Source organism: Salmo trutta, chromosome 35, assembly GCF_901001165.1.
Source record: "Salmo trutta chromosome 35, fSalTru1.1, whole genome shotgun sequence".
NCBI lineage: Eukaryota > Metazoa > Chordata > Actinopteri > Salmoniformes > Salmonidae > Salmo > Salmo trutta.
Genome location: NC_042991.1, coordinates 26,320,893 through 26,348,407, shown reverse-complemented (window position 1 = coordinate 26,348,407; position 27,515 = coordinate 26,320,893). Strand labels below are relative to the sequence as shown.

General features: G+C 43.6%; 1 protein-coding gene across 9 annotated transcripts in view; it reads right to left on the bottom strand.

Annotated features, from left to right (window-relative positions):
- Positions 1–1,613: 1,613 nt before the first annotated feature.
- The window catches only part of LOC115174949 (filamin-A-interacting protein 1), a 49,336-nt gene continuing 23,434 nt past the window's right edge, over positions 1,614–27,515 (bottom strand). For 2 of the 9 annotated variants that reach the window (XM_029734006.1, XM_029734005.1), the window contains exons 3-6: positions 26,579–26,755; positions 26,116–26,294; positions 14,413–17,248; positions 12,498–13,249 (exon numbers count right to left, since the gene is read on the bottom strand). In XM_029734006.1, the coding sequence (XP_029589866.1) occupies positions 13,049–13,249; positions 14,413–17,248; positions 26,116–26,294; positions 26,579–26,755 (3,393 nt within the window). In that variant the 3' untranslated portion in view covers positions 12,498–13,048. Of the gene's footprint in view, positions 2,682–4,973; positions 5,010–12,497; positions 13,250–14,048; positions 14,114–14,412; positions 17,249–17,712; positions 18,177–18,290; positions 18,443–26,115; positions 26,295–26,578; positions 26,756–27,515 lie in introns of those variants that run through there. The other 7 variants (XM_029734008.1, XM_029734007.1, XM_029734010.1 and 4 more) reach the window with 7 other exon arrangements.

The following is a 27,515-nucleotide window of genomic DNA, read 5'->3' as shown; positions in this document are numbered from 1 at the left end:
CGAATAGTCAACTGGGGCGCAAATTAACTGCAAAAGACTTGAGAAGAATTAAACGTCAAACTACCAGGAACCCATTATGCTCCAGTGCCACCGTATTCCAGAACTGCAACCTACCTGGAGTGTTCAGAAGTACAAGGTGTCAAGTGCTCAGAGACATGGCCAAGGTCAAGAAGACTGAAACAAGACCACCACTGAATAAGATTCACAAGTTGAAGCATCAAGATTGGGCAAATAAATACCTGAAGACAGATTTTTCAATGGTTTTATGGACAGATGAAATGAAAGTGACTCTTGATGGACCAAATGGATGGGCCCGTGGCTGGATCAGTAATGGACACAGGGCACCACTTTGAGTCAGGTGCCAGCAAGGTGAAGGAGGGGTACTGGTATGGGCTGCTATCATTGAGGATGAGGTAGTTGGACCTTTTCGGGTTGAAGATGGACTGAAACTCAACTCCCAAACCTACTGCCAGTTTCTGGAAGATTCTTTCGTCAAACAGTGGTACAGGAAGAAGTCCTCAGCATTCTAGAAGGCCATGATCTTTATGCAGGACAATGCTCCATCACATGCATCCAAGTACTCCACCTTTAAAATACGGTGTGACCACCATTTTCCTCATACAGCGCGACACATCTCCTTTGCATAGAGTTGATCAGAATGTTAATTGTGGCCTGTGGAATGTTGTCCCACTCCTCTTCAATGGCTGTGCGAAGTTTCTGGATATTGGCGGGAACAGGAACACACTGTCATACCCGTTACTCATGAGAATCCCAAACATGCTGAATTGGTGACGTGTCTGGTGAGTATGCAGGCCATGGAAGAACTGGGACATTTTCAGCTTCCAGGAATTGTGTACAGATCATTGCGACATGGGGTGGCAGACAGCGATGCCATACACGTAGTCTGCCATCTGCCCAGTACAGTTGAAACTGGGATTAATCCGTGAAGAGCACACTTGCCCAGCGTGCCAGTGGCCATCGAAGGTGAGCATTTGCCCACTGAAGTCGGTTACGACGCTGAACTGCAGTCAGATCAAGTCCCTGGTGAGGACGACGAGCACGCAGATGAGACGGTTTGTGCAGAAATTCTTCGGTTGTGCAAACCCAATGTTTCATCACCTGTCCGGCTGGCTGGTCTCAGACGATCCCGCAGGTGAAGAAGCTGGATGTGGGGGTCCTGGGCTGGCGTGGTTACATGTGGTCTGTGGTTGTGAGGCCGATTGGACGTACTGCCAAATTCTCTAAAATTGGAGGCGGCTTATAGTAGAGAAATTTAACATTAAATTCTCTAACAACCGCTCTGGTAGACGTTCCTGCAGTCAGCATTCCAATTGCATGCTCCCTCAACTTGAGACATCTGTGGCATTGTGTTTTGTGGCAAAACTGCACATTTTAGAGTGGCATTTATTGTCCCCAGCACCAGGTGCACCTGTGTAATGATCATGCTGTTTAATCAGCTTCTTGATATGCCACACATATCAGGTGTATGGATTATCTTGGCGAAGGAGAGATATTCACTAACAGGGATGTAAACACATTAATGCACAACATTTGAGAGAAATAAGCTTTTTGTACATATGGAAAATTTCTGGGATCTTTTATTTCAGTTCATGAAACATGGGACCAAAACATTACATGTTGCGTTTATATTTTTGTTCAGTAGATTTCCCCAATTGCACATCATCCTGTTAAATTGTTTCTCTAATTAGTTTTTATTCATCCATCTCTACACATAGTTATAATATAGTTTATACAGCGTTTATAGTATATATTGTGTTTAGCGCCTGTGTACATACTGTATGTGGATTGTGTAAATTCTGCGTCTGTATATTGGGGCGGTAGGTAGCCTAGTGGTTAGAGCGTTGGGCCAGTACCCAAAAAAATAAACGAAAAAATCTGTCGTTCTGCCCCTGAACAAGGCAGTTAACCCACAGTTCATAGGCTGTCATTGTAAATAAGAATTTGTTCTTAACTGACTTGCCTAGTTAAATAAAGGTTAAATTAAAAAAATGTCAATTTGTTTTACTGTCTAACTCTGTAGCAGCACCATTTCACAGAGTCAAATTCCTGTACATGGAAATGTATTTGGCGAATAAAGGTGATTCTTCTTTAGCACTGCTGCGAATATGTATCACCACCATCACAATAAAATGTATGTCTTCTAGACAAGTAACTGACCCACTGCCCCTCCTCAGGGATGATAGTTTAGGCATTTTGTAGATTAACTTCTAACATGGCTAAAATTGACTTAAGAAGAGTATCTTTCCTCACACACAAACTGCTGCAGAGTTAACTCTGATCCAGGGTGTTACGTATGGCTTGAGTCTTCTTCAAGCCTTCCATTGAAGAAGGGTCAAGCAGCACATAACACCCTGGACCAAATCTACTGCAAAGTACACTTTTCATACCTCCTATACAACTCCTGGCCCTACTTCGCATTGTGGTGTAAGCCAGAATCCAGTGGTAATGCTATCAGAAAGCCCACATAATTGAAAAGAGTGCCTTTTGAGGTGCTCCCAAGGTTAGAAATCATCTCCATGACAGCCTGCTGAGTGCTGACTGTCTATTTGCTGATCAGTTGGCCATATGGTTGCTGTGCAGGCCACTTGTCAGAGAAGGTGAAGGAAGTTCCACATCACTGTCTCGTCTGGGCTCAACTATCACATGGTGCACAATATTTCCTGTGGGGACAAGAAATCATTAAAAGAACCATGAGTAATACTGTGCCATTGTATCCTCACTCAGACCAACCAGTGAATACATGAGAGTCATTATTCAAATCGAGGTAAGGGTTCCATCCCAAATGGCACCCTATTCCCTTTATAGTGTACTACTTTTGACCAAGGCACATAGGGTTATATAGTGCACTATATAGGGAATAGGGTGCCATATGGGACACAGAAGACAAGAACAGAGTCCTCTAATAACCTACTGATACTATTATTTCAAGGTTAACTTTGTATTTCTATTACACAGCATTTTGAAAACATGAATGATTCTTTGTGTTCAAAATTTGATCATCAGAATAATCCATAAAAGCTTTATTCCACCAACGTCTCAGTCAAACAACCCCAGGGAAGTGAAGGCAGGCGACAATATGCAGGATCAAGATACATCTGAGTGAAAGTGCAATGGACTTGTTGTGAATCTGAGTTTCAGCTATCTCATGTTTACTGTCCCAGGCCTGGTTTCCAGATGCTTCTCTTCGCAGGCAGATCCTACATTAACCCACCGTCACCTTCTCTTCTCTATGGTTGCGTCCCAAATGGCATCCTATTTCCTATATAGTGCACTACTTTTGACCAGGGCCCATAGGAGTCTGGTCAAAAACAGTGCACTATATAGGGAATAGGGTGCCATTTGGGACACATCCTGTTTCCATTGGGTCTGGTACCCGTCTCCCTACTGAATATTCAGGTATGCCCTCCCATGCACCATGATATCAGCAAGTTTTTTTTCTTCTTTTGTCTCATTCCACTTACATAAACCTTTGTTCATCTGCTCATCAAATCAAATGTTATTGGTCACATGCACATATTTAGCAGATTTTATTGAGGGTGTAGTGAAATGATTGTGGTGTAGCGGAATTCTTGTAAAGTATTAGGATAGGAGGTTGTGTTCTCTTGGGAGCAGTAGTGTGTGGTTTTTGTTATCACTTTACAGAGAGGAAGTCTGCTTGTTAGAAATAAGTATTTCTTAATCGCTCTAGAGGGTATGTTTAATCAACTGGTGCATGGCTATGAGCGCATCACCACCCTGTGTTGAATTTCCTCTCTGTCTGGGTCCAGACCTGTGGCCTACCTTCCCTCAGCACTTCCTTTTCACATCCTTGTTTAAATACATTTTGTAACAGGAGTAATTTGGAGGAAATACTGTAGGCCTCGATGGTCGCTAGCCAAATGTAGTGGACCTTACTGTACGTCCATAGTCCAGGTAAATGTAGGCTACATTCATTATTTACCATATAAATAACATTACATTTAGTCATCAGATCAGAAAGACGGCTTCATTCTTTTTTACTCTCCAATTGAGCTGTCCATATTTGTCCAGATGAGGGAACCATAGATCATCATCAGAAAATCATATCATCTTGAGACAGGCTACATAGGGACAAATGCTGGAAGCTAAAGTATGATGATGCAATGCATCTGACTCAAACTTGACTTGATAATTCAATGACGGTCTGGGTGCTCTTGAAGCAGAAACATAAATGTAAGAATGAAAACTATTTTGTACAGAGATGTAGAATGTCCTCCGCATCTTCTGCGATCTAGCCCTGAGGCAATACGGTACACAAGACATTTCCCCTCCCTCCAGAAAGAGATATACATCAGGACTAGATCATATCAAGAACCTGGGCCAAAGCATGACCTGTTTCTTCCTGTTTTTATTCTTGGTCTCTCACCCTCACTGTGGGTTTATCCTAAATAGCTCGCAATTCCCTTGTCAATACTTCAACGTTAAGGTACTTGGCAACCTATTCTCTATATAGTGCGCTACTTTTGACCAGAGTCCTTTGGCAGTGCTTAATTTGAGTCGGATCCTGACGGAAAAGGATCCTGCGCCTCTCAGTTTTGGACTGTTTAATTCCTGTGTTGTGCCTGAAAATCTCCCCCCTGCCAATATGACACACATACATGAATTATTAAGTTTGGTTGCCTATCCTGATGTGAAGTTTGTTCTATAGAAAGTATTTGACTCTAGCCACAAAATTAAGGAAATTAGAAGGGGGGGATTCTGGCCAGGGGGAGATGCAAACTCTTGGCATTCTCTCAAACATCTTCACCTGAAATGCTTTTCCAACAGTCTTGAAGGAGTTCCCACATATGCTGAGCACTTGTTGGCTGTTTTTCCTTCACTTTAGGGTCCAACTCAACTCATCAAACCATCTCAATTGGGTTGAGGTCGGGTGATTGTGGAGGCCAGGTCATCTGATGCAGCACTCCATCACTCTCCTTCTTGGTCAAATAGCCCTTAAGCAGCCTGGAGGTGTGTTTTGGGTCATTGTCCTGTTGAAAAAATAAATGATAGTCCCACTAAGCGCAAATCAGATGGGATGGCGTGTCGCTGCAGAATGCTGTGGTAGCCATGCTAGTTAAGTGTGCCTTGAATTCTAAATAAATCAGAAAACAGTGTCACCAGCAAAGCACCCCCACACCATCACACCTCCTCCATGCTTCATGGTGGAAACCACGCGTGCCGAGATCATCCGTTCACCTACTATACTCTGTCTCACAAAGACACAACAGTTGGAACCAAAAATCTCAAATTTTGGCTCATTAGACCAAAGGACAGGTCTAATGTCTATTGGTTGTGTTTCTTGGCCCAAGCAAGTCTCTTCTTATTATTTGTGTCCTTTAGTATTTGTATTTATTATGGATCCCCATTAGCTGCTGCCAAAGCAGCAGCTATTCTTCCTGGGGTCCAGCAAAATTAAGGCAGTTTATACAATTTTAAAACATTACAATACATTCACAGATTTCACAATACACTGTGTGCCCTCAGGCCCCTACTCCACCACTACCACATATCTACATTACTAAATGTGTATGTTATCGTGTGTGTGCATGTGTCTGTGCCAATGTTTGTTGCTTCACAGTCCCCGCTGTTCCATAAGGTGTTTTTTTTCTGTTTTTTAAATCTAATTTTACTGCTTGCGTCAGTTACTTGATGTGGAATAGAGTTCCATGTAGTCATGGCTCTATGTAGTACTGTGTGCCTCCCATAGTCTGTTCTGGACTTGAGGACTGTGAAGAGACCTCTTGTGGCATGTCTTGAGGGGTGTGCATGGGTGTCCGAGCTGTGTGCCAGTAGTTTAGACAGACAGCTTGGTACATTCAACATGTCAATACCTCTCATAAAAGTAGTGATGAAGTCAATCTCTCTTCCACTTTGAGCCAGAAGAGACTGACATGCATATTATTAACATTAGCTATGTGTACATCCAAGGGCCAGCTGTGCTGCCCTGTTCTGAACCAATTGCAATTTTCCTAAGTCCTTTTTTGTGGCACCTGACCACACGACTGAACAGTAGTCCAGGTGCGACAAAACTAGGGCCTATAGGACCTGCCTTGTTGTTAGTGTTGTTAAGAAGGCAGAGCATCGCTTTGTTATAGACAGACTTCTCCCCATCTGCACTAACTGCAGCTCTTTGTTGCGTGTTGTAGTCATTTCAGTTTCTGTAGTAGCTGAAGTGTATAGTGTTGAGTCATCCGCATACATAGAAACTCAGGCTTTACTCAAAGTCAGTGGCATGTCATTAGTAAAAATTGAAAAAGCAAGGGGCCTAAACAGCTAACCTGGGGAATTCCTGATTCTAACTGGATTATATCTGATAGGCTTCCATTAAAGAACACCCTCTGTGTTCTGTTAGACAAGTAACTCTTTATCAACATTATAACAAGGGGTGTAAAGCCATAACACAAGTTTTTCCAGCAGCAGACTATGATCGATAATGTCAAAAGCTGCACTGAAGTCTAACAAGACAGCCCACACAATCAGTTTATCAGAAAGTGGTTTATTTTCAGCATTTCAACCTTGAAGGCCACTCAGTCTCCTCTGAACAGTTGATGTTGAGATGTGTCTGTTATTTGAACTCTGTGAAGCATTTATTTGGGCTGCAATCGGTGGTGCAGTTAATTGATGATTTCTGAGGCTGGTAACTCTCTAATGAACTTATCCTTTGCAGCAGAGGTATTTGAGCGTATTTGAGCTCTTCTTGAGCTTGGTCTTTTACCAAATAGGGCCATATTCCGTATACCACCCCTACCTTGTCACAACACAACTGATTGGCTCAAACGCATTAAGAAGGATAGAAATTCCACAAATTAACTTTTAACAATGCACACCTGTTAATTGAAATACATTCCAGGTGACTACCTCATGAAGCTGGTTGAAAGAATGCCAAGAGTATGCAAAGCTGTCAGTCAAGGCAAAGTGTGGCTACTTGGAAGAATCTCAAATATAAAAAATGTTTTGATTTGTTTAACACTTTTTTGGTTATTACATGATTCCATAGGTGTTATTTCAATGGTGATATCTTCACTATTATTCTACAATGTAGAAAATAGTAAAAAATAAAAACCCTTCGATGAGAAGAGGTGTCCAAACTTTTGACTGGTATTGTATGTATTTTTTTTAACTGACAATTAAAATCAATCAATCAATCAATCCAAGCGGTGCAGCAGTTAATTGATGAATGTAAAGAGACATCTGTTACAAAACAGCAAAAAGTTGAATGACATTCTGAGATTGTCAAACCAAATCTTCGATACTGCGTAAGCCTACAAAGTCGGGAGGGATGTATTTTGGGATGCATTTTTTGTTTCTCGAGATTTACATAGTTTATTTGTTGTGGTGTTAAAACACAAACCATGATATTGAAGTGCCCGAAGTCAGTATGCTTTGTTTCTTGGTTGTGTGATGCATTGGCACAGAAACCTGTTCATGGAAAATTTGTTGCATATAATTTTATATAATTATAAATGTGGCATGAAAATGTAGAACATCTGATTTCCCCTTAGCTGATCATTGTCTGCAGCCGGCTCTGATTGTAGTGTAATAAAACAGGCAGGGAGAGGGAGCTCGTCTGTGGTGGTCAGCGATCCCTCAACCTTCTGGCCCATAGCCCTGCGTGGCATCAACTGTTCCACAAAAGCATGCTGAAGTGGCAAAGTTGATATTTACATTTATAAACACATTGTTGCTACAGTTATTGTTATTTGTGGTCGTAAACATTATCATTAACAACATTAACAATATTTTTTACTTTGGGGAGGGGGATGTATTTTGTTTTTTAATGACACCTTGAGTTGGACCATCCCCTCCCACCCAGTAAATTTCAATCTGTCCCTAAAACATTATGGACATGCAAGATTACACGCAAAGGCGGAGGTGTTGCTAACATTTACGATAGCAAATTTCAATTTACGAAAAAAAAACGTTTTCGTCTTTTGAGCTTCTAGTGATGAAATCTATGCAGCCTACTCAATCACTTTTTATAGCTACTGTTTACAGGCCTCCTGGGCCATATTTAGCGTTCCTCACTGAGTTCACTGAATTCCTATCAGACATTGTAGTCACAGCAGATAATATTCAAATTTTTGGTGACTTTAATATTCACATGGAAAAGTCCACAGACCCACTCCAAAAGGCTTTCGGAGCCATCATCGACTCAGTGGGTTTGGCCAACATGTCTCTGGACCTACTCACTGCCACAGTCATACTCTGGACCTAGTTTTGTCCTGTGGAATAAATGTTGTGGATCTTAATGTTTTTCCTCATAATCCTGGACTATCGGACCACCATTTTATTACGTTTGCAATCGCAACAAATAATCTGATCAGACCCCAACCAAGGAGCATCAAAAGTCATGCTATAAATTCTCAGACAACACAAAGATTCCTTGATGCCCTTCCAGACTCCCTCTGCCTACCCAAGGACATCAGAGGACAAAAATCAGTTAACCACTTAACTGAGGAACTCAATTTAACTTTGCGCAATACCCTAGATGCAGTTGCACCCCTAAAAACTAAAAATATTTGTCATAAGAAACTAGCTCCCTGGTATACAGAAAATACACAAGCTCTGAAGCAAGCTTCCAGAAAATTGGAACGGAAATGGCGCCACACCAAACTGGAAGTCTTCCGACTAGCTTGGAAAGACAGTACCGTGCAGTATCAAAGAGCCCTCACTGCTTACATTTACATTTTAGTCATTTAGCAGACGCTCTTATCCAGAGCAACTTACAGTAGTGAATGCATACATTTCATACATTTTTCTCCATACTGGTCCCCCGTGGGAATCGAACCCACAACCCTGGCGTTGGAAACACCATGCTCTACCAACTGAGCCACACTGCTGCTCGATCATCTTATTTTTCCAACTTAATTGAGGAAAATAAGAACAATCCGAAATTTCTTTTTGATACTGTCGCAAAGCTAACTAAAAAGCAGCATTCCCCAAGAAAGGATGGCTTTCACTTCAGCAGTAATAAATTCATGAACTTCTTTGAGGAAAAGATCATGATCATTAGAAAGCAAATTACGGACTCCTCTTTAAATCTGCGTATTCCTCCAAAGCTCAGTTGTCCTGAATCTGCACAACTCTGCCAGGACCTAGGACCAAGGGAGACACTCAAGTGTTTTAGTACTATATCTCTTGACACAATGATGAAAATAATCATGGCCTCTAAACCTTCAAGCTGCATACTGGACCCTATTCCAACTAAACTACTGAAAGAGCTGCTTCCTGTGCTTGGCCCTCCTATGTTGAACATAATAAATGGCTCTCTATCCACCGGATGTGTACCAAACTCACTAAAAGTGGCAGTAATATAGCCTCTCTTGAAAAAGCCAAACCTTGACCCAGAAAATATAAAAAACTATCGGCCTATATCGAATCTTCCATTCCTCTCAGAAATTTTAGAAAAAGCTGTTGCGCAGCAACTCACTGCCTTCCTGAAGACAAACAATGTATACGAAACGCTTCAGTCTGGTTTTAGACCCCATCATAGCACTGAGACTGCACTTGTGAAGGTGGTAAATGACCTTTTAATGATGTCAGACCGAGGCTCTGCATCTGTCCTTGTGCTCCTAGATCTTAGTGTTGCTTTTGATACCATCGATCACCACATTCTTTTGGAGAGATTGGAAACCCAAATTGGTCTACACGGACAAGTTCTGGCCTGGTTTAGATCTTATCTGTCAGAAAGATATCAGTTTGTCTCTGTGAATGGTCTGTCCTCTGACAAATCAACTGTACATTTCAGTGTTCCTCAAGGTTCCGTTTTAGGACCACTATTGTTTTCACTATATATTTTACCTCATGGGAATGTCATTCGAAACATAATGTTAAATTTCACTGCTATGCGGATGACACACAGCTGTACATTTCAATGAAACATGGTGAAGCCCCAAAATTGCCCTCGCTAGAAGCCTGTGTTTCAGACATAAGGAAGTGGATGGCTGCAAACTTTCTACTTTTAAACTCGGACAAAACAGAGATGCTTGTTCTAGGTCCCAAGAAACAAAGAGATCTTCTGTTAAATCTGACAATTAATCTTGATGGTTGTACAGTCGTCTCAAATAAAACTGTGAAGGACCTCGGCGTTACTCTGGACCCTGATCTCTCTTTTGAAGAACATATCAAGACTGTTTCAAGGGCAGCTTTTTTCGATCTACGTAACATTGCAAAAATCAGAAACTTTGTCCAAAATTTATGCAGAAAAATGAATCCATGCCTTTGTTACTTCTAGGTTGGACTACTGCAATGCTCTACTTTCCGGCTACCCGGATAAAGCACTAAATAAACTTCAGTTAGTGCTAAATACGGCTGCTAGAATCCTGACTAGAACCAAAGAATTTGATCATATTACTCCAGTGTTAGCCTCCCTACACTGGCTTCCTGTTAAGGCTGCTAATCTACAAAGCATTACATGGGCTTGCTTCTACCCATCTTTCCGATTTGGTCCTGCCGTACATACCTACACGTACGCTATGGTCACAAGACGCAGGCCTCCTAATTGTCCCTAGAATTTCTAAGCAAACAGCTGGAGGCAGGGCTTTCTCCTATAGAGCTCCATTTTTATGGAATAGTCTGCCTACCCATGTGAGAGATGCAGACTCGGTCTCAACCTTTAAGCCTTTACTGAAGACTCACCTCTTCAGTGGGTCCTATGATTGAGTGTAGTCTGGCCCAGGAGTGTGAAGGTGAACGGAAAGGCTCTGGAGCAATGAACCACCCTTGCTGTCTCTGCCTGGCCGGTTCCCCTCTCTCCACTGGGATTCTCTGCCTCTAACCCTATTACAGGGGCTGAGTCACTGGTGCTCTTCCATGCCGTCCCTAGGTGGGTGCGTCACTTGAGTGGGTTGAGTCACTGACGTGGTCTTCCTGTCTGGGTTGGCGCACCCCCTTTGGGTTGTGCCGTGGCGGAGATCTTTGTGGGCTATACTCGGCCTTGTCTCAGGATGGTAAGTTGGTGGTTGAAGATATCCCTCTAGTGGTGTGGGGCCTGTGCTTTGGCAAAGTGGGTGGGGTTATATCTTTCCTGTTTGGCCCTGTCCGGGGGTATCGTCGGATGGGACCACAGTGACTCCTGACCCCTCCTGTCTCAGCCTCCAGTATTTATGCTGCAGTAGTTTGTGTCAGGGGGCTAGGGCCAGTCTGCTATATCTGGAGTATTTCTCCTGTCTTATCCGGTGTCCTGGGTGAATTTAAGTATGCTCTCTCTAATTCTCTCTCTCTCAGAGGACCTGAGCCCTAGGACCATACCTCAGTACTACCTGACATGATGACTCCTTGCTGTCCCCAGTCCACCTGGCTGTGCTGCTGCTCCAGTTTCAACTGTTCTGCCTGCGGCTATGGAACCCTGACCTGTTCACCGGACGTGCTACCTGTCCCAGACCTGCTGTTTTCAACTCTCTAGAGACAGCAGGAGTGGAAGAGATACTCTCAATAATCGGCTATGAAAAGCCAACTGACATTTACTCTTGAGGTGCTGACTTGTTGCACCCTCGACAACTGTGATTATTATTATTTGACCATGCTGGTCATTTATGAACATTTGAACTTCTTGGCCATGTTCTGTCATAATCTCCACCTGGCACAGCCAGAAGAGGACTGGCCACCCCTCATAGCCTGGTTCCTCTCTAGGTTTCGGCCTTTCTAGGGAGTTTTTCCTAGCCACTGTGCTTCTACACCTGCATTGCTTGCTGTTTGGGGTTTTAGGCTGGGTTTCTGTACAGCACGTTGAGGTATCAGCTGATGTAAGAAGGGCTGTATAAATACATTTGAAGAGTTAATTTTTGCTCCGTATTCTCTGACATGCTGTAAGCCATTTTACAGATGTCATTCTACGGCGCAGTCACAGAGATAGATAGAGGACTCATCATGGATGTAACCCGTTTTAGCATGGACGTTGCCATTGAGGGCTTGCACCATGCTTGCGCTATTTTACAGTAGTTAAAGTAGTCACAGACGCTGTAATGGTACAGATATAAAGATGAGTCCTCAGAGTAGTATGGATAAAACACTATGGAATGTTTCCTGTTTGTTACTCTCACTCTCCTGCTTTCACAAAATTCTTTATTTAGTGAACATCAAGAAGATTTTGCATTGTAATATCTCCACATGAATAATATAAACAAACAACAGTCGTACTTTATTCCAAAGAAAAATAATTGTAAAAAATGTGGCACAAATTAGTGTTGTTGATGACTGATCAATAGGTATTTTACACACGAAATTCATAACAGCTACTGTACCATTTTCCAAAACCTCCATAAGAAATGGTGAAATTAATATTTTTGTTTAAGACCCAGTGCAGTCAAAAATGTGATTATCCTGTGTTTTATTTATATATATTTCCACACTATGAGGTTGAAATAATACTGTGAATATGATGATAATCCCCTTTTGGTGTAAGAGCTGTTTGAAAAGACAGCTAATTTTCAGTTTTCCCCTTCCCACTCAGACCATTCCCATAAATTCTTGCTTGAGAAATTGTCCTTTGCTAAGAAGCTATTTTTGTTTCTTTTTGACCATTTTAATTGAAAACAATCACACTAAGGTACTTAATTTTTACCCAGAAATGATTTGATATTGAGATAAAAAATGTCTACATTAGACCTTTAACAACATGAATTATGAAACCAAGTGTGACAACAAGCCTGATGAGGGACTAATAACATTGTGTCAATCAAAACAAAAAGCATTGCATTCTGGGCAGATTAAAACATGCATGGAAATGCATTCTGGTCAACGTGCCACACAGCCTGATCGAAATCAACATAGATATACAAATATTTTTGGAAAACATACATAACTACAATACAATCTCATTTCAATGTGCTTTGCCCCAATGTTTGAAATGGAGAAAAGGGACATGTCTGTGTTTCTGATAGAGCTATTCTGTGTGTATCTGTGAGCAGATGAAGTCCAGTGCCGGCTACAGTATCCTATTCTATCCATTTTTGGCTGGCAACAGACTGGTCAGAATTGAATCATGGGTGACAGTCCATAGATAGATAGTGGGGGCAGCATGTGGCCCTCAGCCCTTCCCTCCCCCTAAGGAGGTAGAGCTGCAGACTGTCGACCTCTTCAGTTCAATTTTCATAGACTGGCTCTCGGCTCGCGACTCTAACCGTGTCACAGTGGAAACGCCTGTCACAACTGCCTTGCCTGTTTTCATACCTTTTGGCATAGGGATTCGTGTGGCCGTGGCCCGAGATGACTGCACATCTGCCCCGGGCTGAAAGGAATTACACAAAGTAAGACAAAAGCACAGACAGAAAAGTTTTTTTCAAGTATTATTATCATAGTATCATAGACAAGCACAATAGCAACAACAACAACTTTGTGTACATTTGGTGGAAGCAAATTCAAGCTGGCAAGCTATATACTTGTTGCTGTGAGACCACTGTTTCATCATTGTTAAAACAGTGTTGCAGAATTACATGTAAATGAAAGAAATACATTCACACCGATTCAAGAGGGATGACAAGAGTTGGCCATCTTGGATATTGATTTTGATTTGCAATATAATTGAAGTGTTGCATTTCTTATCTTTCAAAAAGCTTCCATCCATAAAGACCTTTTAAATTTTTATTTATTTATTTAACCTTTATTTAACCAGGTAGGCAAGTTGAGAACAAGTTCTCATTTACAATTGCGACCTGGCAAATCTATCTGTATGAAATGCCACAATGTTACCATAGTTACCATAGCTCACCTCACACTTCACAGCATTAGGAAAGTGCATTTCAAAGCTAGCATCCCATTAACAGAACCTGGGATAAGATATTATACACTACAGTAAGCTGGTCTTATTGCTGATGTGCAGGTCAGCCCACTTTTAATAGTCAAACATCCAAATTGGTCATCACTGGTCTATTTTGGGTTAAAAGGAAGGAACATGTCAGTTTGTGCCAGTAGAAACTGGTGTGCCAAAACAAGGCCCTTTTTATGTTGGGGATATGCATCAATTCATTCCAGTGTTAGTTTTTGGTACAGTAATACATAAAATAAGAAGTGCATTTATTTTGGTATACCTGGAAACAGTGCTATCTAGGGAGCAGACCCCACCTGATATCATTTTGAAACATTTAAGAAGCAACTGAAATATAGAAGATTGGATATCATTTAGATTGTTTTATCTGAAAAGAAAGTTACATAATTTAACAAATACTTTGTTACTAATAATGGAATAGAATGTACTTAGCCTACCATCTGTAAATGACTACATCCAATCAATTTCTTTTATTTCTTGTGCAATAAAAGGCATCTGTTAGTGAGACAGTCCTTGTTCAAATCATCAGAGAGAGAGAGAGAGAGAGAGAGAGAGAGAGAGAGAGAGAGAGAGAGAGAGAGAGAGAGAGAGAGCTTATGTAAATATACTTGATTTTGAATACTCACCACAGACTGAGTTGGCCTGGAGAGGGCAGAGGTGATGGGGGTGATGGTGATGCTGCTGGTCAATTTGCTTGGCGTAGTCTTCCCAGGCATGGTGGTGTTGTTGGGGTGACATGGGGAGCGCAGCACCGTACCTGTGGGTGCCTCCTTGCTCTCTGTGCTCACACTAAGGGACCTTACTGTCACCGTGGGGCTGTTACTGCTGCGGTGTGATGGCCTCTTGAACTGAGCTCCCAGATGGATGTGGATCTTGTTGTCCTCTGTGGTGGTGATGATACTGGCATTGGAGTTGTAGTTTCGGACAGGCGTGGGCACTGTCTGCTTCTCAGGGGTCACCTTGAACACAGCCCGGCCCATGGTGCTCATGTCATGGGGCTCAGGGGATGCGGAGGCAAAGGCCACTGGAGTGGTGTTCACTGTGATGATGGAGACGGGGGCCTCTCTAGGTCTGTTCGAGTCTGAGTAGGAGGAGCCCTTACTCCTGTCTGGGGACTTGGCCCTGGAGATGGTGGTGATGGTGACTGGAGACTTGCACCGCTCAGGCCCCCCCATCATGCCCTCACCTGGCTTGCTCTTTGAGGACACAGTGGTGGGCTTGGGTACAATGGTGATGCGGGGCCTCTGAAGGCCCAGGGTGGGGATGATGGTGGTGCTGGAGAAGAAGTCCTCAGCACGAGGGCCAGTGATCTCCAAGGAGGCAGTGCTTTTCTCGTGATCGGGGGTCACTCGGATGTGCAGCGGCTGGCCTGGCTTTTGGGACATGGTCAGCTCGGGTGGATGAGGGGAAGAGTCCCCATTAATCTGACGGGATAGGGTCTTCTCTGGGGTGGTCTGAGTGATCGTCACTGCATCATTCTTTTTCATCCAAGGTATCCAAGATTTTCTCAGGCCCAGATCAGTGGCTGCAGGGGGATAGCGCTCCAGCACGGTTGCAGGCTTCTTTAGACCCCTCTGCCTCAGGTTGCTCATAATATGGTTCTCCTCCAGGACAGATTTCCTGATGAACACTGCAGGTGTGTCCTCCTCAACAGGCTCATTGACCACTACATCTGTCTGCACTGCGGTGGAGGTGACTGGGACGTCTACTATCCTCCTCCCATTCATACTGGGACGCAAGGCGCGGCTGTAGCGCTTGGTGACCTCCAGCTCCTTGGTGAGGTTGACCACTTCCTGGCTCAGGCTCTTCTTCTTGTCGTCCTCCTCCAGGAACCTCTGCTGGAGGAGGGAGTAGTCCACCTGCAGCTGGGAGAGCTGGTCCTCCTTATTCATCAGCTCGTGGATCTTCTCTTTGAGGGCCTGGACGTCTGCCTGCAGGTCTCTGGTTCTGGCCTCTTCTATTTTGTAGCGCATCCTTAACTCAGCCTCCTGGCTCACCGCCTCTCCCTTCTCTATGGCCTTGTTCATGGCGGTCTGACTCTTCATCTCATCCAGCAGCTGAGCGAGAACATTGGCCTTGTCGTGCTCCGTTCGGAACTTCTTCTCCAGTAATTCGTACTCGTCCTCTGTCTTCATCAGGTCACCTTCCACCACCTCTAGCTGTTTTAGGCGGTTTTTGAGTCTTTCGATTTCCTGCGTTAGCTCCTTGACTTTGTAGTGCTCATCTAGGGATCTTTTGTACTCATTAGCTCTGCTTTTTAATGATTCTCTTTCTGCCTCCTCTAGCCCCTTCATTTGTTTTTTCATCACGCCGACCTTGAAGCTAAGATCCCTGCACTTTTCCTCTTCACTTGCGAGTTTCGTTTTCAGTTCATCTTTCTCTTTAGTAAGAGACGTCACTTTTACCTCCATTTCTGATTTCAGTCTGAGGAATTTTTTGCTCTCCTCAATCAACTTTTCTGTGACTTCCATAACCTTACCCTGCTCAGTTTTGAACATGTTATTTAAATCATCGCTCTTTAGCTCCTCCTGTTTAATTTTCTCAGTCATGTTCTTCCTCTCATCCACTAGTATCACTGTAAATGACTTCAGCTTCATCAGGTCATCCTTTAGGTCCATCTCTGCTTTCTCAAGTCTCGATTCAGAGTTCTCCAGTTCTTTCATACGTTTTTTGACTGTGTCCAGCTCACCAGCTAAGTCATTTGCCAGTCCTTTCTCTCTTACTATGTTAACATGAAGTGTTGCACACTCTGATTTGTTTGTGTTGAAAGCCCCCTCCAGTTTTTCCAGCTCCCCCATTCTCTTTCGCAATTTCTCCACCTCCAGCCTCAGCTCCCGGCCAGTGGTCTCCTCATCTTGTAGCCTCTTCCTCAGCTCCCTGGCTTGGCTCTCTGTCTTGGTGATCTCCTCGTCCTTGCCCTCCATCTCCAGGACTCTCTTGCGCAGTGTCTCCAGCTCCGCCATGAGGCTGGAGTTCCCACACCCGCCCTTGCTGATCTTGTCCCTCAGCTCTAGGAGATCTTCCTCTGACTTCTGCAGTGCCTTGTTGCTTTCCTCCAGCTCCTCGATCCTGTGGGCCAGGCTTGCCAGCTTCAGGCGGAGCTGGCGGCTCTGGGACTCCTGGTTGGCCAGCTTGGCAGTCATCTCCTCACGCTCCTGGGTGAACTTGGCAGCTTTGCACTCTAGCTCCGCCTCGAGTTTGAGGACCTTCTGGCTGTCCTCCTTTGCGTTGCCGCTGACAGCGACCAGTCGCTGTTCTCTCTCCTGGAGCTCGCTGCCGAGGTCCTGGACCTTCTGCCTCTGCTGGTCAATCTGCTCGATATGGAGCTGCCGCTCGTCCACCAGCATCAGGACAAAGGACTTAAGTTTGACCAGCTCCTCGCGGACCTTCTCTAGCCTCCTGCTCTGATCCTTTTCTTTACGAGCCTGGTACACCTTCTCCTGCTCCAACAGCTCCTTTAATCTGGGAGAGGGAGAGAGAAAGTGACAGAGGGAGTGAGAGAGATATGAAGTGTGATTGAAATTCTCTATTTGAGATTTTCAGATGTTGCTCCTGATGTAATAATGATTGATCCCCTTCTATATTAAGACACTGTGAATCTACTACATTGTAATTACAACCACAGGAACAGTGTACAGGAACACTGTAGTCAACTACTGCTACATAGCACTTACAACTATTGAACCTATGAGTTTGTAAAGTACAAATAAAAAAGGATTAACAGAATGAATGAAAAAGTATTCTAACTCAACATTTCTCACAAATCTCCAAAGTTGACTAACATTTCAAACATTTATTTGTGATAGGTAGCATGTGAGACACTGAAGTGAACTATACTGTATAGATTGCCCTGTTAGTGTGCACTTTCACATCTCTGTAGTTCCAAGAGTAGAGGAGCCTGACCAGACTCAAAATGAGTTCCTTACCCCCAGCCCAGAGTCCCGTGGGCAGTGGTGGGAGCTGGAATGGGAGGCAGGCAAGCAGAAGAGATGGCAAAGGCATGATAGGAGAGGGAACAACAGGAGGGCAGATTAGAAGCCTGAACCCTCGTGATTCTCCTCAACAGGGGTAACCCGTAACCCTGCCCTTCACACAAAGCAAAGGACCGCAACATCAGAGATATGCTAGCTAAACTGTAAAAACACAACCAGTGTCCTTAATGTGGCACACTGCCAACCCAGGGACACCGAGTGAACCTTAACGGAATAATGTTAGTATATGTTTAACTAATCTCTGCGGGAGTCTCTCTGTCCAGGTGCTATAGAGAGAGTCTGCTACCTGCAACAGGTCCCCATCCATATGGTAGACACACTAGAAACACATTATAATCAGGAGTGAGTCCTGCACATCATTGTCCTTTGTTGAAGCCTTTTACTTTGTATTACAAACATTCTCCCTGCATGGCACATTACCCAAATCCACCAGGAGCCGGTCTAACAACATTGATCGTAGGCAGATTTCGCTGTTTTCTTAAAGTTTCAACAGCTTAAGCTATCAGACTTACCGACTGCTAGTCAGGAGGGATGCATAGCAGGTAGGTCCATGCCTAGTGTGTTTTGGATAGTGCAGGAGCTGAGCTGTATGCAGGCAGGCAGCGGCTCTCTCTCACAGGGTCATGAGAGGGCCCCCACTCCACAGGGACTTAGCCATCACATTCCAAACATGTCATCAATGGACAATGAAAGGTGAATGTTGTGTAAAACTAGCCCTGCTCCACTAGCGGGTGGTGATGTCATCCCTCCTCCCATTCATGGAACAGAATGGTGCTGCCCTTGTTTGGCCACAGAGGAGGAGTTCAAGCCAGGGGGGGAAGGCTTTTCACACTCTTTCCTGTTCCCCTCTTTCTTTTCTTTCTCTCTCTCTCTCTCTCTCTCTCTCCTCCAACAGAGAGCGGGAATTGTATTTGTGAGAAATACAGTAGATTTGCAGCAGCCTTTTAAACCAGAGGTAAAGTGATACTAAGTTAGCAGTGTCTTTCCACTTCCCATACACTAGCTGGTGTCTTGCCTGACCCAATTGTCTCTTGTCCTTCTTGCGACCAATCGTGTTTCCATAGAAACAAGGCAACAAGGGGAAAGTTTTGTTTCGGGGAGAACAATGTCACACTAGTGCCAGACCCTCTAGTTCATTATCTTCTGTCCCTTGAATGCAAAGGGAAGCAAAGTGGTAGAACAAAACCCAAATGTCTATCTGTGTAGGATGCTACGGCTACATCCATAGTACACAGTGTAATTAATAGATGCCAAATCCCAAGGTGGGATAAAAGTAGACCAGAAAGACTCCTGCCCTATGGGCCAAGCTCCTGTTTCTGTACTGTAAGGAAGCTTGATGAATAAATACACCCCTGGACAGAACGCTAGTCTGTCGCAGGAAGGTTGCAGATATTTGCAGCACTGCAATGCTCTCACCATTAAAGCACATACAGGATCTCTCACCCACACTACAGTTCCTGGTTAGGGAGCAACACTTATGGTCTTGTTAAAATGGAATCATGCAAATACCACACAGACGATGTCACTAGTCATATGAATCCTAAAACCTGCGTCACGAGGTCCAGGGTGGCCTTCAACACAATCTGCCTGGCAGCTGTCGAGGAGAAAAGGCTCCAGATGAAAGGAAATAGAGGAATTAAATGTTGCATGACTCTCTGCAAATATTTACCATTAGCTACCACTGCATTTCAGGAGAGAGGAATTATACAAGGCTACTTCAAGGTATGCAGAAAATCTTACTGGGGAGACCACGTTTGCGTTCCAAATGGCACCCTATTCCCTTTATAGTGCACTACTATTGACTAATATTGTTGTGCTACAAGATACTCCCTGGATTCCACCATTCTCAGTGGTGATGGTAGTGTTTCATGGCATTATGAATACGTCCTTTAGCAGATGACCAGTGTGTTTCCTGGTGGGCAGGGCTATTCATCGGCATTCTGTTGAGAGGCCTATCAGTGACGTCTAGCAGAGAAGGTCCAAACCTCCCATACCACATGTCTGTGGCCAAAGCCAAGCCCACAGGATAGACGAAACTAATGACACACCAATTACTATAACAATCACGATTACTATAAAAAAAACTTTGAACAGAAAGGAAGAAGTCACATTTGAAAAAAACTACTCTACTCAGGGAGAATGTTTTCCTCTGGGAGAGTATCATCTTGTCTGATTTGTTTTGTTTCAGTTTAAAGTAACACATTTGGAACACAGAGACGGCCATATCACTATATTTTCATTTAGGGAAAACATATCTATCTTCTTGTAAGAATAACTACTGACAGAAGACCTGATAGAAAAGGAGTGGTGGTAGAGGGAGAGGTTCTATCAGAGTGGAGGCAGAGTTCTCTCTGTCTCCGTCTCTGTGTGTGCGCTGACTTGCATCCTTTCACCAGGTGCTCAGGGTTGTCCAGTCTATGACATCACCTACAGTGAGTGAATCTCTGAGATGACTGCAGCTGGGAGGAATGTGTTATCACACGGTGCTGAGAGAGCGGGGGAGGGGGTTGACGGGGGAGGCGCGGAGGGGAAGGGTCATCGGTGAGGGGTGGGGGTTGATGGGGGAGGTGCGGAGGGGAAGGGTCATCCGTGAGGGGTGGGGGTTGATGGGGGAGGGGAAGGGTAATCCGTGAGGGGTGGGGGTTGATGGGGGAGGCGAAGGGTCATCCGTGAGGGGTGGGGGTTGATGGGGTAACTGCAAATCTGTGCGTCAGAGAGCACAAGACAAGAGCATGTAAGTATCTAGTTTGCAGTATACAGACTCCCACGGACAAAGCACATGCTGCTTTACAAAATCTTTCAAAACTCGAGACTGAGAGAAACCAGAGATGGACATCTGCTCACCAAATGAGTAATGATGTTGAGGTGACAACATGTTTGGAGATGGAGTATAATCATTTTCATGCATTTGAATCGTGCAGAGGTCACTAGTCTGTCATTTCCCATGTTGCTGAATGTGACCCACTCAAACCAAATAGGAATATAAAACCCCTCAAATGTATTATTTAAACATGTCATATTTTTTAACACTCCCTCTAAGACTCCATTCATATAAACCTAGCTAAAGGCTTTAACTAAATGTATGGTTGTTGGTCAGCTTGTTGTTCTCAGCCTGCTTAAAGGAATACTTTGGGATTTTGAGGCCCTTTAAGTCAAATCAACTTGTGGATAACCTTTTTATGTCCAGTATGAAGGAAGTTGGACGTAGTTTCGTGGGCCAATGCTAACTAGTGTAAGCGCAGTGACTGGCAGTCTATGAGTATCTGCTAGCATGCTGGCTGTTTTCAACAAGGTAATTAGACTCTGAAGTCATGGGCTGTCTTCTCCATGCTACGTCCAACAGACCGTGAACCCTCCGTGAATTTGATCACGAGTTCACTGAACCAACCACTCTACATGTCCTCAACTCAGAAAAACAAGGCAGTTCTCAGGTTGAGCACAGGTGGGGTACTAGGATTTCAAGGGCATTCCTCAAAATCATTAAGTAATGTGAAGCCCTGACTATGCAGAGGTGTATTGGGTCCATGGAAAGACTGGATGTGTCCCAAATAGCACCTTGTTCCTTATATAGTGTACTACTTTTGACCAGAGCCCTATGCACTACTTTTAACTAGGGCCCATAAGGCTCTGGTCAAAAGTAGTGCACTATGTAGCGAATAGGGTGCCATTCTGGACGCTGGACTGTATGTCTGAAAAACACAGAGTGTATGCCGGGAAGCGTCTGTCTGGCATTTACTGTCTGGCAGAGTGGGTAACATCCTCTTGTCTAATTCTCACAAACAGAGAGAGAAAAAAGTCTCACCACTGCAGTGGTGGATTTAGTGATTTGGAGGCCCCAGGCAGAGGCCAGTCTGAGGACCCCCTCAGGATTTATAGTAAAGACATGTCATTTAACTGTAAAAAAATGTATTACCTTTTTAATGTGCCATGAACACAAACAATCATTATGTGTTCATCTGATTGTCAAACAAATCACTTAAAAAATGTCCTTGTCACATTCATCCAAAGTAATTCCAGCATCTGAACAGTGCACCCGCCAACTTTCCTTTAATTAGCAAGTGACTGAAACTACACTGAATCAACCTTGTGAACAGAGTGCCCCATGGTGGCAGTGGGGTTATGGTATGGGCACAATTTCCCATACCACAACTGCATTTTATCTACGTTAATTTGAATGCACTTTAGAATGAGATACTGTGATGAGATCCTGAAGCCCATTGTTGTGCTGTTCATCCACCGACATCACATTTTAGTCATTTAGCAGACGCTCTTATCCAGAGCGACTTACAGTAGTGAATGCATACATTTCATTTCATGCATTTTTTTGTACTGCCCCCCCATGGGAATCGAACCCACAACCCTGGCGTTGCACACACACCATGCTGGCGTTGCAAACACCATGCTCTACCAACTGAGCCACAGATACCTTAACAAAAGGTATCTGGGACCAACCAATGCATATCTGTATTCCCAGTCATGTGAAATCCATCGATTAGGGCCTAATTTATTTATTTATTTCAATTGACTGATTTCCTTACATGAACTGTAACTCCTTTGCAATTGTTGCATGTTCTCACCGAAGACAGCATCCAAGCAAGCGAAACAGCGCCCCCTCTGTCTTACTATATGTAGCCCATGTATCTGATGCTGTCTGGACAAAAAGAGTATGACATGCCATAATCTTTTTGGCCAGACAGCATCAGATACATGGGCTACACGTACATGTCCTCTGCCTCGATGACGATTGCAGTATTATCAGCAGCACCTGTCTTTTTACTAAAGAAATGCTTATTGTATCCACCTAGAGTCTAAGGGCCCGAGGCTGGGTTTCTACTAAGTTAACATATGGAATTGTTTTAAGATGGTCATACCAATGATCATTTAGCTATTTGATTTTACATTTTTAGTAACCCTGCAGGAGTAAAAACTACAGGTATATATTATTTGATCAAACACTGCTATTAGCCCATAGAAAAGCCTTTTAATAACAGATTCATACATGCAAAAACAGATAGTAAAAACGTAATCAAAAGGAAGTATGTTTTGAAGTGTCTGTCCTATATCTGAGAGATATAAGAAGCCCTCAAAAAAGATGTATACCTTTAACGTGGAAATGCCCTAGTCACTCCCATATATTTTTCGTCCCTCTACCGGGGTTACTTTCAGACGAGTCTCGTGGCACTTGTGGGGGTTGTAGAGCAGATTGTGCTCATAAGATTCTCATCTTTCCAGAGAGGGGTATGTCCCAAACCGTTCAGACACTTCACATGCTTTCATGAGAAGACAGATTTTCAGGATGTCTCCTGGTCTGAAAAACATCACTGAAGCTCAGCCACCTTCCACCGCAGATACATTTTGATGTGGATTTTTGTTTTAATGCCTTGAGTGGAGCATGAGGGGGCCTCAAGTGGAGAAATTAGAAAATAAAATGTTTTTATTTTTTTATGCACAGCTCATGAGGCCCCTTGATGATGTGAGGCCTGAGGCAATGATCTCTTCTGCCTAATGGGAAGTCAGCCAGTGCACTACTGAAGGAGCATGTATGTATTTGCATGTACGGAAATGTAACGAACAACATGTGAAAAACATATGAACAAGAGGCAATTAAATAAATAAGTACAAGGTCATTCATTATAGAAAATTATAATGGACAGAAATGATTTGCGTACACAGCGTTTATTTGGAAACGCAGGGCAGCTTTTTTCTCATAGAAGAAGACATATACAACACAATTTGTTCCTCAAATAGGAACGGCCAACCATCAGTTCCTTACATAAGCTCACTAGTCAATAAGCATGCAACCCACTGTCCAAAACACTACCATATTTTCATGTTGTGGGTAAACGGTTCAGTGAGGCATGAGTTATTTCCATTGGGGAGTGTTTTACACCTGGAGTAGCACTGTAGTGTTCTGATGGTGAGGGGCCATTCATGGCCATGCATTATCAGATAGACAGATCCCTGCTCTGGGTCTTATCACATTACTCAGATTAGTGATTTCAGTTTAATGCATTCAGGTTGTGCAACTGACTAGGTATCCCCCTTTCCCCTTTCCCTTCTGTACATAGGTGATGATGTCAGTGGTTCTGTCCTGACTTGCAGGTCTTTAAGTCTACATCCCAAATGGCACCCTATTCCTTACATAGTGCACTACCTTTAACCGGAGCCCTATGGGCCCTGATCAAAACTAGTGCACTACATACGGAACAGGGTACCACTGAGGCACTTTACTGGGGGCAAGATTAGATTGACATCTGGATTCCACCTCTGTTATGAGCCTCATAAATTCCGCTTTGGAGCATCATGCTGGTATTGGATTTTGTAAATCTCTTCTACATCTTGTTTTAAAGTAACTGTCCAGTGTTTCCAGATTTCTATGAAATATTTCCTATAATTACCATATGGGTGAAATAATTACCATTTTCTGGAAGGAAAACTAAGTATGTTAAAAATCAGCTTTTCTGTGTTGGAATGGTGTGGGCGTACCCCAACAACAGAATGGTGTTGGCGTATACCAGTTGTAAAAAATATTCATGCGAGTAGACCGCTGATGATTTTCCTCCATGAGGAAATAGCAAGTGTTTTTTAAACAGTTTGTTTCAGATACACATTTTCTGTGTTATATATATATATTTTTTTACTTTAGCCACAAATACGAGCATAGGATGGGTCAACAACATTATTTGGGTATGAGTTAACAGAATATGAACTTTTAAAAGTGAGATTTTCACTGGACAGTTACTTTAAAGCCATAGCCAAAAACATAGTTGGTCTCACAGTAGGATAAGTGTATTTGATGGGAAATGGCAGCTTTTTAATAATAAAAGGTAAATGGGTGTGTTATTAATATAACAGCAATGCCATTAGAAAAGTAATCTAAGTAATATTGCCATAATACTGTGACTCATAGCTATAGCAACATATATTTCACTATGTCAGTACCTCTTCTATATGGTGTGTTCATTGACAATGGTTACGTCAGGGCTGTCCAACCCTGTTCCTGGAGAATCGGATTAGTTACAACTGGGGTTGGAGTGAAAATCTACAGGAGGGTAGCTCTCCAGGAACAGAGTTGGAGTGAAAACCTACAGGAGGGTAGTTCTCCAGGAACAGGGTTGGAGTGAAAACCTATAGGAGGGTAGCTCTCCAGGAACAGGGTTGGAGAACGTGGCACTGCCTGGTCCTGGTGTGTCATTTTTTTATTGGTTGAGTCTATTCATCACTCTATTGAGCATTGACTGTTCGCCCTCATCAACAGGGCCTTGCAGGACCCCTTAGGGCCTCTTTCCAGCCCTTTGAGGGGTTAACTTGCTCGGGTGTCTTTACACGCTACGTCAGGTCTCTTCGAAGCTGCCTCTGTCTCATGTACAGCTTTGTCCCTCGCTCTTTGTCCGGTATTGCTTTGGCAGAACTGCTTGATGGGGACTGTGTGTTTTTTTGGTTTTACTATCTATGTGGGGACCAGAAGTCCCAGCAAGGATAGTAAATCAAGGAAAATTCTGACTAGTTGGGACATTTTGCCATTCCACACAAGGAACAAAAACTATTTTAGGCTTATAGTTTAGGGTTAGAATTAGGTGTTAAGGGTTAGGTTTAGGTTTAAAGTTAAGTTAAGTTAGGTTTAGGGTTAGGGAACATAGAATTTGGAATGGGAATCAAATGTTTGGTCCCCACAAGGATAGGAAAACAAACGTGTGTGTGTGTGTGTGAGAAACAGAGACAGAGAGGAGCTGTAGCGTGGCATCAGAGCAGAGGGCTGTGGTGTGTGTGTGAGAAACAGAGACAGAGAGGAGCTGTAGCGTGGCATCAGAGCAGAGGGCTGTGGTGTGTGTGTGTGTGTGTGAGAAACAGAGACAGAGAGGAGCTGTAGCATGGCATCAGAGCAGAGGGCTGTGGTGTGTGTGTGAGAAACAGAGACAGAGAGGAGCTGTTGCATGGCATCAGAGCAGAGGGCTGTGGTGTGTGTGTGTGAGAAACAGAGACAGAGAGGAGCTGTAGCATGGCATCAGAGCAGAGGGCTGTGGTGTGTGTGTGTGAGAAACAGAGACAGAGAGGAGCTGTAGCATGGCATCAGAGCAGAGGGCTGTGGTGTGTGTGTGTGAGAAACAGAGAGGAGCTGTAGCATGGCATCAGAGGGCTGTGGTGTGTGATGGTGTGATAGTGACGCCAACCCTCTCCCACCATGGCTGAGATTGGTTTCTCTTTCATCCCTCATCTTGTCCTGTTTCTCAACGTCCCCGTGACACGCAACCAATTCTGTAGTAAACATGATGCATATACTCACATGGAATGTGATAGGAACAGGCAAATCTCACTCACTCACACACTTCCCCTCACCTCTCCCTCTCCTGTTCCAGTAGGTTGGTGAAGTCATCACTCTTGTTCATGAAGTCGGTGTGTTTGCGTTTCTCATTGTCCAGCTCGTTAACTGTGCGGCGGTGACACTTCTCAGCCAGCAGCAGCTGCTCCAGCATACGCCTATAAGTCTCGCGATGCTTGTCCTCCAACCGGTCCAACTAATCAACATATTAGAAGGTCTTCAATGACAACCACCATGGTTTCATCCCAAATGGCACCCTAATAACAAATTTGTGCACTACTTTTGACCAGGGCCCATATGGTCAAAAGTAGTGCATTAATTAGGGAATAGGGAGCCATTTGTCTGACTCATTCATACACTGGTATCTATCCAATATATTCATTAAACATTGACTTCTTTACTAACACAGGGTAGCTAATGGCTAGCTATATTTAATCTATATTCATTTTGATATACATTTCTATCGTGGCACTGCCTTACCTCTTGCATGGGCATCTGGTAGACGTCGTCCCCTAGCGTTGTAGTGTTGTTGGTCAGTAGGCTGTCTCTCTGCAGGGCCTGGAGGGGTTTGATTGGGGCAGCTGAGCCGTAATGGGCCTCCAGGGCTTCGGGTTGGGTACGCTCTGACTTCAGCATGTGAATGATATCCTCTCTGGCCTACAGACACGAGGAGCAGGTGGACACGTTAGGTCATCTAAGAACCATTTAAACTGAGACAAAGACAATAACCTTCTTTTTACTTTGATCTTCTTTATTCTAGATGACAATAAAACCACTTCAAACTGACAGATGTGGCTTTGTTATTGTGATTAGTGATTGAGGTTTTAGTTCTTTTAAGTGGTTTATGAGCTGTCAGAATGGTTAGAGAATATCCAGGAGAAACCATATACAATTATTTTGAAGTATGATCATCATATTGACATGACCACAGGGTGGGGCAACTATTGAAAATTAACAGTAGATTGTATGGTGTTTTTTCCAGCACTGTGATCTTAACTCTCCCCACAGGGTGGCACTGTTCTAGTCAGACACCTGAGTGTTTCCTTTCATTCAAATGCAATTTTCATAACACAGGTTGCTTCTCAAATGGCACCCTATTCCCTATGTAGTGCACAACTTTTGACCAGAACCCAAAAGTAGTGCACCATATAGGGTGCCAGTCGGGACACAGTTATACAACAATACCCTTCTTTATCTCACTCCTTAAACTGTTAATAGAGAGTTGAGTTATCGTCACACCACTGTACTATCATTAGCAAGTCATTTAGATAGTATGAACCATTCTTCAGTGTTGATTAGACGTTCAGAGCATGTTGTATTTCAACATGTTCAGGGTTGTATTTCAACATGTTCAGGGTTGTATTTCAACATGTTCAGGGTTGGATTTCAACATGTTCAGGGTTGGATTTCAACATGT